Source organism: Pangasianodon hypophthalmus, chromosome 7 (assembly GCF_027358585.1).
Source record: "Pangasianodon hypophthalmus isolate fPanHyp1 chromosome 7, fPanHyp1.pri, whole genome shotgun sequence".
NCBI lineage: Eukaryota > Metazoa > Chordata > Actinopteri > Siluriformes > Pangasiidae > Pangasianodon > Pangasianodon hypophthalmus.
The window spans coordinates 9,933,757-9,948,095 of NC_069716.1; the positions used below are offsets into that span (position 1 = coordinate 9,933,757).

The following is a 14,339-nucleotide window of genomic DNA, read 5'->3' on the forward strand; positions in this document are numbered from 1 at the left end:
GTTTTTTTGGGAGATGGGAAAAAAACTGGAGAACCTGGAGAAGTATATCTGGTGAAAAATATTGAGAACCTGGAGAAATATATTTGGTGAAAAATATTTATAGTATCTTAAAGTTGATGTATATGTTATAGGCAGAAAAACCCAATTTTGCCAAAAGCCCTGGCATCTGATGGGTGTTATTCTTATATTTCATTTGGGTCAAAATGATTTAACAGATTTTTAATATTTATGTAAAATGGGACAGTAATTAAAATTATTTTCGAGCATAAAAGAGTTTACCCTAAAATGTTAATGTTGACTGACCTTTGAAACAAAAACAGTGATTGTTTCTTCCTTCCTTGTGACAGGATGTCATATCCTCGTTACAAGACCGCCTCTCTCTACGCTACATCGAGCACTTTGCTCTGGTTCTGGAGTCTGGAGGACTCGATCACAAACAGAGACTGCACCTGCTGCAGGAAAGCCAACCTCTCTCTCACGTGAGTCTGCCTTTGTGCTGGAAATGTCATGCCACACTTTTGTCAGTTCTGTAATCTGGAATACTCTTTACTCAAAATATGCACAATAAATAGTCAAATAATTTTGTTCTATTACTTCAGGTGGTACATAGAACCTATTTCCAGGGGATGCGTTGTCTATTCCGGATCTGCTTCTTCCCCAAAGACCCTGCTGACTTACTGAGGAGGGATCCTGCTGCATTTGAGTACCTGTACATACAGGTTGAAGTCCTTCACTACTTACCAAGAAATAATTATACTTTGATACTTTGCTTGTGTAAAACGTCTCACTTATAATATTGAACAGAGTCGCAATGATGTCATCAAGGAACGATTTGGAATGGACTGGAAGTCTGACGTAACACTTAAGCTGGCAGCCCTCCACATTTACATCACAGTGTCAGTAGCAAGACCCAATCAGAAGATCTCCCTCAAGCATGTGGAGTAAGTCCTGAATCAAGCTCAAGTAATATGAACCTATTCCTCATGAATGACAGATACCACCCTGAGTATTAAATTTTTGAGAACAGTAACAGAGTTCTCAGATCAAGAATACCACAAGGCAATGAAGAGCATATTCATTCATTCATTCAACTTCAGCAAGTGCTTTATCTTGGTCAGAGTTGCAGTGGATCTGGACCAAACCCCAAGAATACACTCTCAGAAAAAATATTTCGTTATTGCTGCTGTGGTACCCTCAACAGTACATATTTTGTACCTTTAATATGTAATTTTCACCTGGAAAAACTGACCTGAGTGCACCTTTAAAAATCAATGAAAGTACATACAGTAAATGGACCATAATTAGTTTTTCAGAGTAATGCTTTGAAAGTACACTACATGCACCTTTTATGTTATAAATAAATACTAAAGGTACACTCTTGAGACTACCACCTCAGTGACTAAGAAAGGTAGAGTTGAGAGAGTGGAAGGACAATTTAGAGTAGCTAGTCTACCTGCTGGCATGTTTTTGGAGGAAACCACAGAACCCATGGACACAGGGAGAACATGCAAATCTCCAGAGAGACAGTAACCTGAACTCTGGATAAAACTGTGGACCATGAAGCTGTGAGGTAGCAACGCTATCTGCTGTGCCACCATGCCACTTTTAAAGAACGCAGTGTTTCTAAAAATACATGTTCAAGCCGTGAAAGCTCAACTGCCTTACCTTTTTCAGGAAAGAATGGGGTTTGGAACCTTTCCTTCCTCTTACCTTGTTGCCAACTGTCAAGGAGAAGAACGTCTGCAAGACCCTTTCCCAACTTCTCAAGACTTATCAGCACCCTCCACCTGCTGGCAACAAGGTGCAGACCCAGTGTGAAAAGATAGTAACACACGAATATTTAAGCACATTTAGCGTTCGTGAAAATGTATATTAAATGCGATATTAGTATTGCTGAAACCAAAATATCATTCGGAGATAAGATAAACCATGTTTATAAAAAAAAGCATCAATACTAACAGTCACATATACCTGTACAAATTTAAATTTTAAGCCTGCAGAAAAAATGTTTATTATTTTTAAAAGCCTATCCCCGTAAATGAAACAAATTCATTCTTCAGATTTGAACTAAATATTTACAAGCTTTATGCATTCCATTAAGTGACTTTTGTGCCAATTCAGTGGTGCATACATGGTGCAAGTAAAAGTGTGAACATCAGTAAATCTGTAAATATGTATTTTTTTTTTTAAAATAACTGCACTTAACAACTGCAAGCAGGCAGAACTCATGTTTTGAGTGAAGAATTGATTCAAAGACACCCTTTTACTTTCATCCTTAGTGATCAAACACTTGTCAGGAACACAGCCTTGAAAAAAATTCTTGCACATTCTCTTATTGTATCATTTGCCTGTTCAGATTAAGTTCTTCAGATCAAAGATGTATTTACTTTTCAATTTTCATAGAAACAATCTTTTATCTCATATTCTATTGTACAGTGGATATAAAAAGTCTACACACCCCTGTTAAAATGGCAAGTTTTTGTGATGAAAACAATTAAACCAAGATAAATCATGTCAAATTTTTCTACCCTCAGTGTGAAATTACAGCATATAAAAATCAAGAGAAAAACAATCAGAAACATTTCAGGAAAAATTAGGAAAATTAAAAAAGAGTTACAGTAACCTCGTTGCATAAGTGTGCACACCGTTTATAATTGGGGATGTGGCTGTGTTCAGAATGAGCCAATCACGTTCTTTCTCATGTTCAAAAGTAATTATCATACAGCTGTCATCAATGAAATTATTCTGATAAACCCCAAATAAAGACCAGCTGTTTCTGTAAGATTTTCTTGACATCTTGGTTTCATCTAACTGCTGAAGCCATAGTTGATCAGGAGAGGGGTACAAAATAATTTCCAAAACATTAGATGTACCATGGAACACCATAAAGGCCATCATCAACAAGTGGAGAAAATGGAGCACCACAGTGACATTACCAAGAACAAGATGTCCCTCCAAAATTTACAAAAGGACAAGACAAAAACTTACCTGGGACGCTGCTGAGAGACCTGCAGCAACATTAATGGAGCTGCAGGAATATCTGACAAGTACTGATTACTCTCTGCATGTGAAAACAATCTTTCATATTCTTCACATGTCTGGGCTATGGGTTAGGGTGGCTAGACAGAAGCCTTTTCTCACAAAAAACATTCAAGCCCAGCTAAACCACCCCAAACCATGTGGCAAAATGTGTTATGGCCTGATGAGACCAAAAGGTATAATAATTCCATAATTCCAAGAGGTATGTTTGGCGCAAAAAAAAAAGCACATCAACAAAAAAGAACACCATATCCACGGTGAAGCATGGTGGTGGCAGCATCATGCTTTAGAGCTGCTTTTCTTCAGCCAGAACTGCGGGTTTTATCAAGCTGGAGGGAATCATGAATAGCTACAAATACCAGCTGATTTTAGTGCAAAACTTTCAGATGTCTGCTACTAAGCTGAAGGCGAAAAGGAATTTCACCTTACAGTATGACAATGACCCAAAGCATACATCCAAATCAACAAAGGAACGGTTTTACCAAAAGAAGATCAATGTTTTTGAATGACCTAGCCAAAGCCAGACCTGAATCCAGCTAAAAACCTGTGGGGTGACCAGAAGCAGGCTGTGCACAGGAGATGCCTTACAAGTTGACGGATCTAGAATGTTTTGGAAGAAAGAGTGGGAAAATATTGTCAAATATAAGTCAAGATGTGCCATGCTGATAGACTCAAAAAGACTGAGTGACGTAATAAAATCAAAAGGTGCTTCCACAAAGTATTAGTTTAGGGGTGTGCACACTTATGCAACTACGTTATTGTAAGTTTTTTATATATTTTTTTTTTCCCTAAAAGAGTTCTGATTGTTTTTCACTTTATTTGTATACTCTGCAGTTGCATATTAAAGGTGGGAAAAGATCTGATGATTTATCTTAGTGTTATTCTTTTACTTCACAAAAACCTGCCATTTTAACAAGGGTGTGTATACTTTTTATATGGTTGTATATGTCATTTTAAAAGAGAGTGCCATGCTTCTTGGGTCTTTAGTTAAGCTGGAGTAGAAACACATTGCCCCCTGCTGGTCTTATTGTTTTATTTTTTTATTTTCATTTATTACTTTTTTTTTTTTTTTTTTTTTTTTTTTGCAGGTGCCCCCTCTTCAAGGAAAGTTACAATACATACGCGTGCTAAATGACCTTCCACCATTTGGAGGCTTGTTGTTTCATACAGTTGGACTGGTAAGAATGGGCTGGGCTGAATAATAACTTCTTCACTTCTTACATTTACCATTTTTTTTTTCTCTCTCCAAGGATGAAAAACATACAGCTACTACACTGTTGGTAGGACCTAGACATGGCATCAGTCATGTCATTGACCTGAAAAATAACCTCACAACAGTCTTGGCTGAATTCAGCCGTGTAGCAAAGGTGCAGCTGTTCCGGGAGCACCAGGGAGTAGCCCGTGTAGAAGTGGCTATTCTTGAGGCTAAGGTATGGCACTAAACTCAAAGGATTTTTTTGTTACAGGATTTAGAATATTTAGACACACGAGTTATTTGTTGCTTAACTGTTTAGCCCCTGGTCTTGCTGATGGAGTGGCCAGATGCATCGAACTTTGCCTGTTTGATTTCCGGGTATTACAAGCTCTTTGTGGATCCCAAAAGGACCATCTACTACAGGACACCTGGTCAGTCTCATATGATCAAGGCAGGTATGGTAGTAGTCACATCCTTATTTTTTTTTTTTTGTGTTGTTTTGTTTTTTATTAAAGTAAAGGCAGGATATTCACCTTCACCAAACTCAATTTTCTTTCTATTTCCAAAAAGATCTTTTTAAAAATATAATTTTAACCAATGAAGTAAAAATGATTGGGGCCTTTATGTGGACATTTAGAGAGGAGTAGCCTTTTCCTTTCAATTATTGTTTTTAAATTCTTGTAAAGTAAGAGTATTAAAGCTGCTGTAAGCATTTTTTAAGGACATCTGGTCTAAACTATCCTGATAACCATCATTAAAATAGATGTGGGAAAAAAAGAAAATGGGCCTCATTTATTATTAATAGTTATGCCTATAGGAACTATTATATAGCAGCGCCTGAACAGGATAAAAATTACAGAAAAATTAATTAGGTGTGAATTCAGTGGGGTGAAAAAAAATGGTTTGACATGAAAATGGAGAACAAAAAAAAGATATCTACTCTGTAACCAGGTGATCATGGACACCAAGCACATCACACAGGGAAACTTCTCTGTTTAACTATTTTAAGTCTCATGCACACCAATGCTGCCTCCTCAATGCCATGCGGGAAACACATGTCTCATAAGGAAACCTGATATATCCGGGATGAAGCTGATGATGGCACGCAGCACACTAGGGAGTATACAGCTTATTGTAGGTTGAGACATACCAGATATATCACTTATCAGTCACTTACTCCTGACTCTAAAGTGTTGCACAGCATTAAAATAAGGTGCTGTGGCAAATGGAAGGGGCATTTCTATTGTCTTAATAGAATAACTAGTCTTATTTGTCTTAAACTATGGATTTGTGTTGGCTCACGTCCTTTATTATTTATTTAAATTAATGCCATTAATACAAAATGACTGGGTTTCACAAAATTTTTTATTAGTGTGTGTACTTGACAGCATAATCTGTATATAACATTGCAGTAACCCATCACCAATTATACATTTTGAAGCCGATCAATTGAGGTTTACATTAGTAAGTCCCCTTATACGTAAATTTACATTTTTCCGAACTAACAATTTTAATGAATACCACATTTCTTGTGTAAATGTGCCTACAAATGATTTACAAATACATTTGTTCATATCCAGCTTGACAAATGAGGTTTAGTGTGTCTTTAACTGTCCTAGGCTTGCACTGAGCAACTAAAATTATATAATGAGTGGCAGAGAGCATGTTCTGGTTCCACCATTGCTGACAACAGCTTATATTACAAAATGGCCTAAATAAATGAATGCGTCTATAAGATAATGGGACCGAGCTCTGAGCCAAACAAGAGTGAACCTCAGTGCCACTTATCTGTGCTGGTGAGACTTAAGAGATCTGAAGAGCTTGAAAACTTGTGCTGACTTGCATTGAATGGACCAGTTAACAGGCAGTATCAACCCCATAAATACTAGCATCATTCAAAAGAATGTGCAAAGTTGCTTGTATAAACATAAAGATTAACATTTTTCAGAAACTATCTGTTCAGAAAAAATCATTTTAATAACAACTAGAAGCTGTTTTGTAAGGTTGCGTGAAAAAAAGAACTTGCTGAGAGCAATGCAAAGAATGCTGGACCTGAAAGTCACAGATCCTCATTGGAACTCATTTTAAATAATCAGACTTTAATCAAAACTTTTGGCCATGAACACTATCAGCAACTTTGGTGAAAAGGGGGGTATAAGAAAAAAGTGCCCATTCATTGGACCATACCTGTCCAAGTCATCTAACATTACAGAAAGAGGCTGTGTTCCATTATTAAAGGAGACTTCATCAGATATAAATTGTGTGATCATTTTGAAAACTAGTGTTTTGCACCACCTAGGGATTTGCTCCACCAAGAATTTTCTCTTTGTTTGAATCATATTGTCATAAAACAGGGCAAAAGCTAAAAATATCACTTATTGCATGTGTCATTTTTGTCCGATTTTATGAAGGACATGAAAGATCTGTAGTTGACTGCGGAAGTTATTTGTTACCCTACCAAAATGTAACATAATGTGCATGGCATAGTTACCTATTAATTTTACTTGTGCAGTTGCACTCTATCCAGCCCTATTTGTCATATGTGTTATGTATAGATATTTCAGCTACATAACTAACTACACAAAAAAAGAACACTGGAAGTTAGCAGGGACTACTTACAGCAGCTTTAATAAAGGGAAAAATTTGCTCCTCTGTAAGTTATCATACAGTATTGCCTGGAATGACATTTATGTTTCTTTACGTTCTCTGGGACTTGCACTGGTCATGAGAATCACTCATTTGTTCTTGCTGTTCTTGATCCTTCCATCTTCATTTCAAATTAATCCATGGATGTTTGATCCATTTTCTGTTCTCAACTGAAACTACATTCTGGATTTGTTCATTACTCTGACCTAAAAACATACATCCATAATATTCAACCATACATTGGATGCTATCACCATCTACTCTGGTCTACCAGTGAGGATGACCACACCACATGACATTCCAAAAGACTTTTCTTCAGCCTCCATATCTGTGGTCTCCCTCAGCCTCTGCTTTTCTCATCTGGACTCACGCCCATCTACCATGTAACACTTGCCTTTTCAACTCTTCTGATGGTTCTGTTCTTCAGATTTCAGAAGCCCCCATCCTCATTCCCGCTCTGGGGCCTCTGTGTCAAGTAGCAGTCGACGTGAAGAGAGAGAGGGTTCATCCAGAGAGGTGTCACAGAAGATATCAGCACCACCGTCACAACATCTCGGCCTCTGTCACATACATTTGAAAGAGCAGCAGCAGCTGCAGGAGCTCCAAATGCAGGCAGAGGAGCAACTGGATATTAATGAGAACTTCATATCCAAGTCACAGAACCGCTCACGTGCCAAGTCCGATCCCACCCTTAAAAGCATTGAATCAGTGGCTGATCCAGAGAGCCCAACTCAAGACAGCTCAGGCTTCAGAGGCAGGGCTAAAACAATGGAGAATTCAAAACGTACAGGGAGATTCTTCTGTGACTCTTGCAAGGCAAAGCTTAAGGCTGGGGGCATGACGACCGAAAAAGGCACATCCGGGAAACATGCTTTGCAATGCATAAATGCCTGTGCCTCCTGTGAAAGTGGAGCTGTTGATCTCACGGCTCTTCCTCCTCCTGGAAGTGAGGAGGATGAAGAGATTGAGGATGGAGGAGGGAAGCTGCAACCTCCTCCTCCTGCTATAGCAGCACCACCTCCAGGGTTTCGAGATAATAGCTCAGATGAGGATGACGCTAAAAAGAATCGTAAGGCTGCTCCCACCACTGGTGCTACTGCGGCTGCAGCACCTCTGGCAGATACTCACGAGAAAGTACCTGTGACTTTAATTGATAATGTGACCCCAAGGACAGTGCGAGACCATGCTCAGGAGCTAGATGATGCTTTAGTGTCCACTCTGCAGGCACTGGAAGCACTAGCTGCATCAGAGGACTACCCTCATCATCAGCAGCAGACTCCACAGACAGCAGGTGGACATACCAAGTACTTCTTAATAAGTGCAAAATGTCCACAAACTACTTGTTGCATACATTTTTGTTTTATGGATTACTTTAAAATATTTTGAAATCTAAAACATGAAAGTACTTAAGTTAAAAAGTTTAAAAAGTCCCAAAGTCTCATTTTTGCCTAAAAGCAATCAGGTTCAGAAATTATATATATATATATATATATATATATATATATATATATATATATATATATATATATATATATATATATATATATATATATACTCACAGAGGTTTTATTAAAACTTGTGTTTGAATGTTTGAATGATCACTTGGAATTGGACCAAAAGCCAAACCTACCAAGTTGGCATAAGGGATAATTCAATTATTATTTGCTATAAAATGTAACTAGGCCTATGGTGGACAGAGTAAAAGTTAAGTGTAGTACACAAAGTTTCCAAAGAAACAAGATGTTTCAGGAAAATGTCCAATGTGTAATACACTTAACTTTTATTACATCCTCTATCTGTACTGAAGTACACCACACATATTTGCTGTAAAATATAACACTGATGTTTACTTATATACTACAATACAAATGCTTTAAGTTATTAAGATAATTCATCGGATTTATTTAATTAACTGTGCCATCTGAGAAAACTGGTCTAATTTCTACAAGTTTCGTTAGATATCTAAGGATTAGCCCTGACTTTGACCCTGATTGTGTCCTGTTTCTGTTCTCCACAGGGTTGATTGTTCTGGCAGCCATTACTCCAGAGTCTTCACTCGACTCTGGACATGAGACCAACTCATCAGAGCTAACCGATGTGTCAGAAATGGTTTCTGCCATGAAGCACCATCAAAATCAGGCCTACCTTTTGGCCCACCACATTAACAAGGAACGCATATTTAGTCGACGTGACTTCCCTCTGACAATTCCAGGCTGCACAACACAAGCAATTGGAGGAGGAGCTTTTTCTATGGGTCAAATCCGTGGTGGTTGTCCACCTAGGTCTGTGATCCTCAGTAAAACTGTGCCCTTGAAGGTCAGTCCTAGTCAAGGGACTGCACCTTCTAGAGCTTCTATGGAGCATGGTAGGACCGAAGATGTGTTAAAGAATGAACAAGATTCAGAGAAAGCTAAAGAGTGCTCTGTAGAACATGCTCCACAGGCAGGAGAAGAGTTAAAAACTCCTGAACAGGAGGACACTACTGAGGTCAAGAAAGAGGAGAAATTATCATATTCTAAAGAAGGTAAACTAAGCTCTAATATCTCTGAAAATATCAAGGAGAAAAGCCCTAGCCACACAACCCCAGAAACCACCAATAAAGCCTTACCTATTCCCTTGCCTGTAGACAAAAATGGTTCTGCCAAGATTTCCCCAACAAAGATATGCCAAGATGCTGAGGCTGCCTCAAGTGAGACCGATAAGCCTTCAAGTTCAAAGGGTCTACTGCCAGTTGATGATTTGTTCTGCACATGTCCAGTTCGATCAGAACCAGGGCAACAACTGCGACTGAAGGACCCACCGACCCAAAAGGTAGTGTTGCACTCACCCTCTCCCACTGATGATGAGCGACTCTGTGCCAAAGGACTACAGTTATCTAGCAACAAAGACAGCACAGTTAGGACCGCTGATATAAACTTAGCTAAGCCTAAAGTCCTGCCCCCAGCAAAGTACCCCCCAGTAGTGCCTGTGAAAATGGAAGGGAAAGATGTACCTGAGGTCACTACAGACAGCTCCAAATGTACTGTCCTTGCTGAGCCACAGAAAAACACTAAAAATGTGCCAGTCCTAGTGAACACATCACATGTTTTGAGCTGTGGAGAAAAAGGGGCAACTATTCCTGGAGCAGAATATAAGAAGCAAGCAAACAGCAAAGCCAAGGCCCAGCGTAGTGCTCCATTTCTGAGTATTAGAAATCTAATTTCAGCCACCTTTCCTGCCCGCCTGCGTCGGGAGACAGATGAACGTCGTGCACAGCTCCAGAAAGTGAGGCAGTATGAACTAGAGTTCCTCGAGGAACTTCTAAAGCCTAAGACATCACAAGGAGAGTTCCTGTCCCAAGGGTCATCTCCCATCCCATCAGGTACTCCATGTTCATGCCAGCTGCGCACAAGCCCAGTGCAGAAAGTCCCTGGAATCTCACGAGAGCAGAGACGTAGCTGTGATTGCAAGAGGATGTGTAGGGCAATGCGTCTCCCTGATACTCCAGTAGGTTCTGCAGTGGAGCACAGAGGCAGAGAGAGAACCATTTCCAAAACTCCCCCTGCAAAACCCAAATCTCCACACACTCAAGGGACTGCTACACAACCTCAAACTTTGGAGATCAAAACCACGCGAATCCGTTCCACAAGCCTGGAGTCAAGAGAACTCAGCGATACACATACGTCCTGTTTACCTACATGCACCTCCCATTCAGAATGTGCTGGAGCCCCACAGTACAAAAAACTACAAAGACGATATAGCATAGGGGAAATCGATAATGACAGCACACCCCTTTATGCTGAGGTTAAAACAACCAAAACAAAAAGCCTGGAGAAGGAAATGGAAAGAGTTAGAGCTACAGGCCTACGACTTCCTACTCCAGTAGAACCTATTCATACTCAAGGTGGAGATTCCAAAAAGAAAGGAGTATTCTTTATCCAGGGTGAAGAACTTCTTCGTCAGGGTCGAGAGGGAACCACTGAGGTTCTACTTGGTTTAAGTGAAGAGAATGAGGACAGGGAAAAATGTTGCTCCTTTTGTTTCTGTTATCGCAAGTGTGAGGCTGCTGATGAGAGTAGCGAAAAAGATGAACTTTCATATTCCATTCCCCTACAGGTTTTGCCTGGAATGCAGCTAGATTCAAGAGCCATGCCAGTTGTCAGCAAGACACTGCAGGTACTTGATGCTGAGGACTGCAGTGGAGAGGAAGAAGAAGAGGAGGAGGAACCACAAACACAGGAGATTGACCTGCGTGCCTGTGGCAATTTGGAAACAAGCATGGCACGAGTGCAGACACTACAGGGAAAAACTTTCTGTTTACCCGATGGCTTCCTAAATGCACAACTTGATGCTAACGAATTGCTTTCTATTTTACGGCAGTGTGCCAATAGTCCCCAGATAGAGGGTGAACCACGCATGCCTCCAGCAAAGTTGGTAGAGTACAAGCAAGAACTTGCAGTCCGCTTCAAAGAGTTCAGGGCCTCATGTAGAAGAGTGGCAAGTGTTGAGAAAAGTCCCTCACGAATGTTAAGTGCCGTCACAGCCAGCTTTGAGGTGTTGTGCAGCCTAACTCAGACATTCATTCGGTTGGTACGAGGTGTACGGTCTGAAACCCAAAGGCTACAGCTCTTACGAAAGGTAGAAGAGGTTGCAGTGAACTACACCCTGCTTCTCCGGGCTGCTGAGGAGGCAATGGGACATTCTTGCAGCTTGCCAACAAAGAGTGCAAGTCTCCCCACCTCCACCAACATGGGCTCTCTTACTCGTTCCATCAAAACCTTGCCCAGCAAGTAACACATTCTTTTTGCACAATATATCACTTAAGGTAAATCAGCAGTGTTGTACAACACTTGCATGATCTATTATATTTCTTTTTTTTTTTTTTTATTTTTTTTTACATCCATGTCTACCAAATTACATAAAACTCCATGACATGTTTACAGAATTGTGTCAGCACTAAGTTGCTTAACTGTCCAGAAGACAAAGGACCTCTGACTACCTTGCACTTTGTGCCAAGAAGGGAGAACAATAGTACCATCCTTTGCCCTCTGCTGTATGGATGATCAACAGGGCTACACACTACAAACTTACCGATTGTTGTCATTGTCAAAAGACTGAAGTTTTTTTTTTTGTTTTTTTTTTTTTAACTATTATAATTGTTCCTATGTTTAAATACATGCAGTAATACATTATCATGTAAAAACGAAAACAAATATTGCAGAGGAATAATATATAAACTGAATATATGCCTGGGGCAAAAATATTGCAGAGAAATGTTAAGTAGCAGATTCTGTGAATTAGATAGTGAAAGCGATGGTTATTTGATGTGCTTGTTTGTACAATTTTGATTGTTGTGATATGAAATTTAAGTATTCCCTTGTTGCAATATCACATTTTGACCTATTTCGATAAAAGTCTAAATTTACACATTTGAAATGAATGTTCATGAATACCCATGGCCCACTCACAAGGTGGTGGAACGGAACACCTGCTCAGGGCAGACAATGTAGCAGATATCCAAATTCGCTAATAAAAATTCCTTTCTGTTTTCATCATACATCACTGAGCTTGAACTCACACCAAAAATTAAAGATGAAAAGAAATACTCACTTTGGCATGCACAAAACACTGTACTTTCACTTTCACAGAAATACATTTTTCACCACACCTTTGATAGTTCTAGAAGGAACAGTGTAATCATGAAATGCTATGAGAGTCACAGGCAATTTATTTATTAAATCAGCTCCACGATTCATGCTTGTATTGAAAAATTATCTATACTTGTATAGGTGTTATTATGGCTAAAAAGTTTCGCGTTTCCAGTTTCTTGACGCTTAATCCTCTCCTCTCCATCAAACTTGAAATCACTTTGAATTTCCATGTGGTCATTGTGCACTCCAGAGTATATTAAAGAAGCCCAAATAAGAGCTTTTATATATTTTAATAAAATCAACAACCTTTTTCTGTCTGAAAACTTCTGTCTCCTGCTCATGCAATTTATAATCTGAATAATCTAATCACACCTCTCGTATATCACTGTTCTGGTGGCTTGCATGTTAACACTTCAAATTCTTTAATGTGAATTTACATGAAGTGGATACTATAAAGTCAACAATTTGCTGGATGACTGTTATTGTCTAAGACTGAGTATACATTATAATGTTAGTCAAAGGAAATACAAAACCAAACATCTGAAGTTAGACTTTCTCATGAAAGTGTTCTCTTATTTAACATGTAAAAATGTTGTAAAGGACATGAGATTGTGCAGCTTAAAACCATTTTGAAATTATTCTAACACTGCTACAGATTTATCCAAATTCTTCAGTTTTTTTAAGCAAAATATCACGTGAGTGTAAAGTATAGTTTATAATTTATAGCAGTAATGTATCATAGTTACATAGTACCTATATTTTAACAAATATATATTAAAAAAAAAAAATATATATATATATATATATATATACACACACAGCATGTGACATGTTTATTTTTATAAAAACACAGTGATATTCACTCATGGTTCAGAAATATTTTTGAAGTTATGGTTTGGTTGCATCGCCAAATATGGCTTGTCCTCGTGTTTCATTTTTTTCTTTATGTATATGTAGCCATCTTAAGTTCTTATGGGTCTCTGTCAATGCGTCTGCCCTCACTGTGTTCTGTCTATGTGCAAGGTCATGTTTAAAAGCAATAAAGAATAGTAAAAATTCTTTCATCTAAGTTTTGCCAGCAGTATTTGAACTACTAATTTCTTCATAGCTTTAAATATTTTACTTGTAATAGGGGTCTCTCTTCAAAACTGCATAACAAAACAAAATGTTTTTATGAGGATAAAACAGGCAAGAGTCTCAAAAAGTAATTTCTTGTGGTACCACTTTCATTTATATCCTTTGGACATGGTGGAGCAAGGACGTAACAAAATACTTTGCCAATAATACCCTAACCGAACATGCAAATATACTGGACTACAGCAGTCACCAGTCTGTCGCTGCACTAAAAAGTTTAGCTCTCAGAGCAATTTTTGATAATACTATCCATTTAATACACCATATTATCTGTTGCTGGAATAATATTTCAGGCTTTCTGTATATTCTCAGACAAATTATTAGATTTGTGGAAAAATGGTTGAGAATTTAATACCTTAAAGAATGATTACTAATATGGAGACAAATGGCTTATGGATGAATTATTACTGGAACTATAAAGGGGTGTAACAATACACAAAATTCAAATCTGACACAATATGGGTGGTGTCTCACTACGATACATTTTCAGCGCAGCAAAAAAAAGCATTGTCTGAATGTGCCTTAGGATTCCATTTTAAATTGATCAAAACATTCAGCTTTAAAGTATAATAATTGAAAATAATGATAGTGTTTGTGTGATTCATTCAGACTCTTAGTAGCGTTATTTATAAAAATAAATAAATAAATAAAATTTAAAAAACCCAAACAAACAAACAAAACTGTACTAAAAGACC

General features: G+C 38.4%; 1 protein-coding gene across 2 annotated transcripts in view; it reads left to right on the forward strand.

Moving 5' to 3' along the window:
• frmpd3 (FERM and PDZ domain containing 3) overlaps positions 1-13,528 on the forward strand; it is a 131,460-nt gene extending 117,932 nt beyond the window's left edge. The window contains exons 9-17 of one of the 2 annotated variants that reach the window (XM_034305796.2): positions 348-479; positions 600-719; positions 805-941; positions 1,675-1,801; positions 4,128-4,217; positions 4,290-4,469; positions 4,554-4,689; positions 7,308-8,171; positions 8,898-13,528. In XM_034305796.2, the coding sequence (XP_034161687.2) occupies positions 348-479; positions 600-719; positions 805-941; positions 1,675-1,801; positions 4,128-4,217; positions 4,290-4,469; positions 4,554-4,689; positions 7,308-8,171; positions 8,898-11,653 (4,542 nt within the window). In that variant the 3' untranslated portion in view covers positions 11,654-13,528. The remainder of the gene's footprint in view (positions 1-347; positions 480-599; positions 720-804; positions 942-1,674; positions 1,802-4,127; positions 4,218-4,289; positions 4,470-4,553; positions 4,690-7,307; positions 8,172-8,897) is intronic. The other variant, XM_053235653.1, reaches the window with a different exon arrangement.
• The last annotated feature ends 811 nt before the right edge of the window (positions 13,529-14,339 follow it).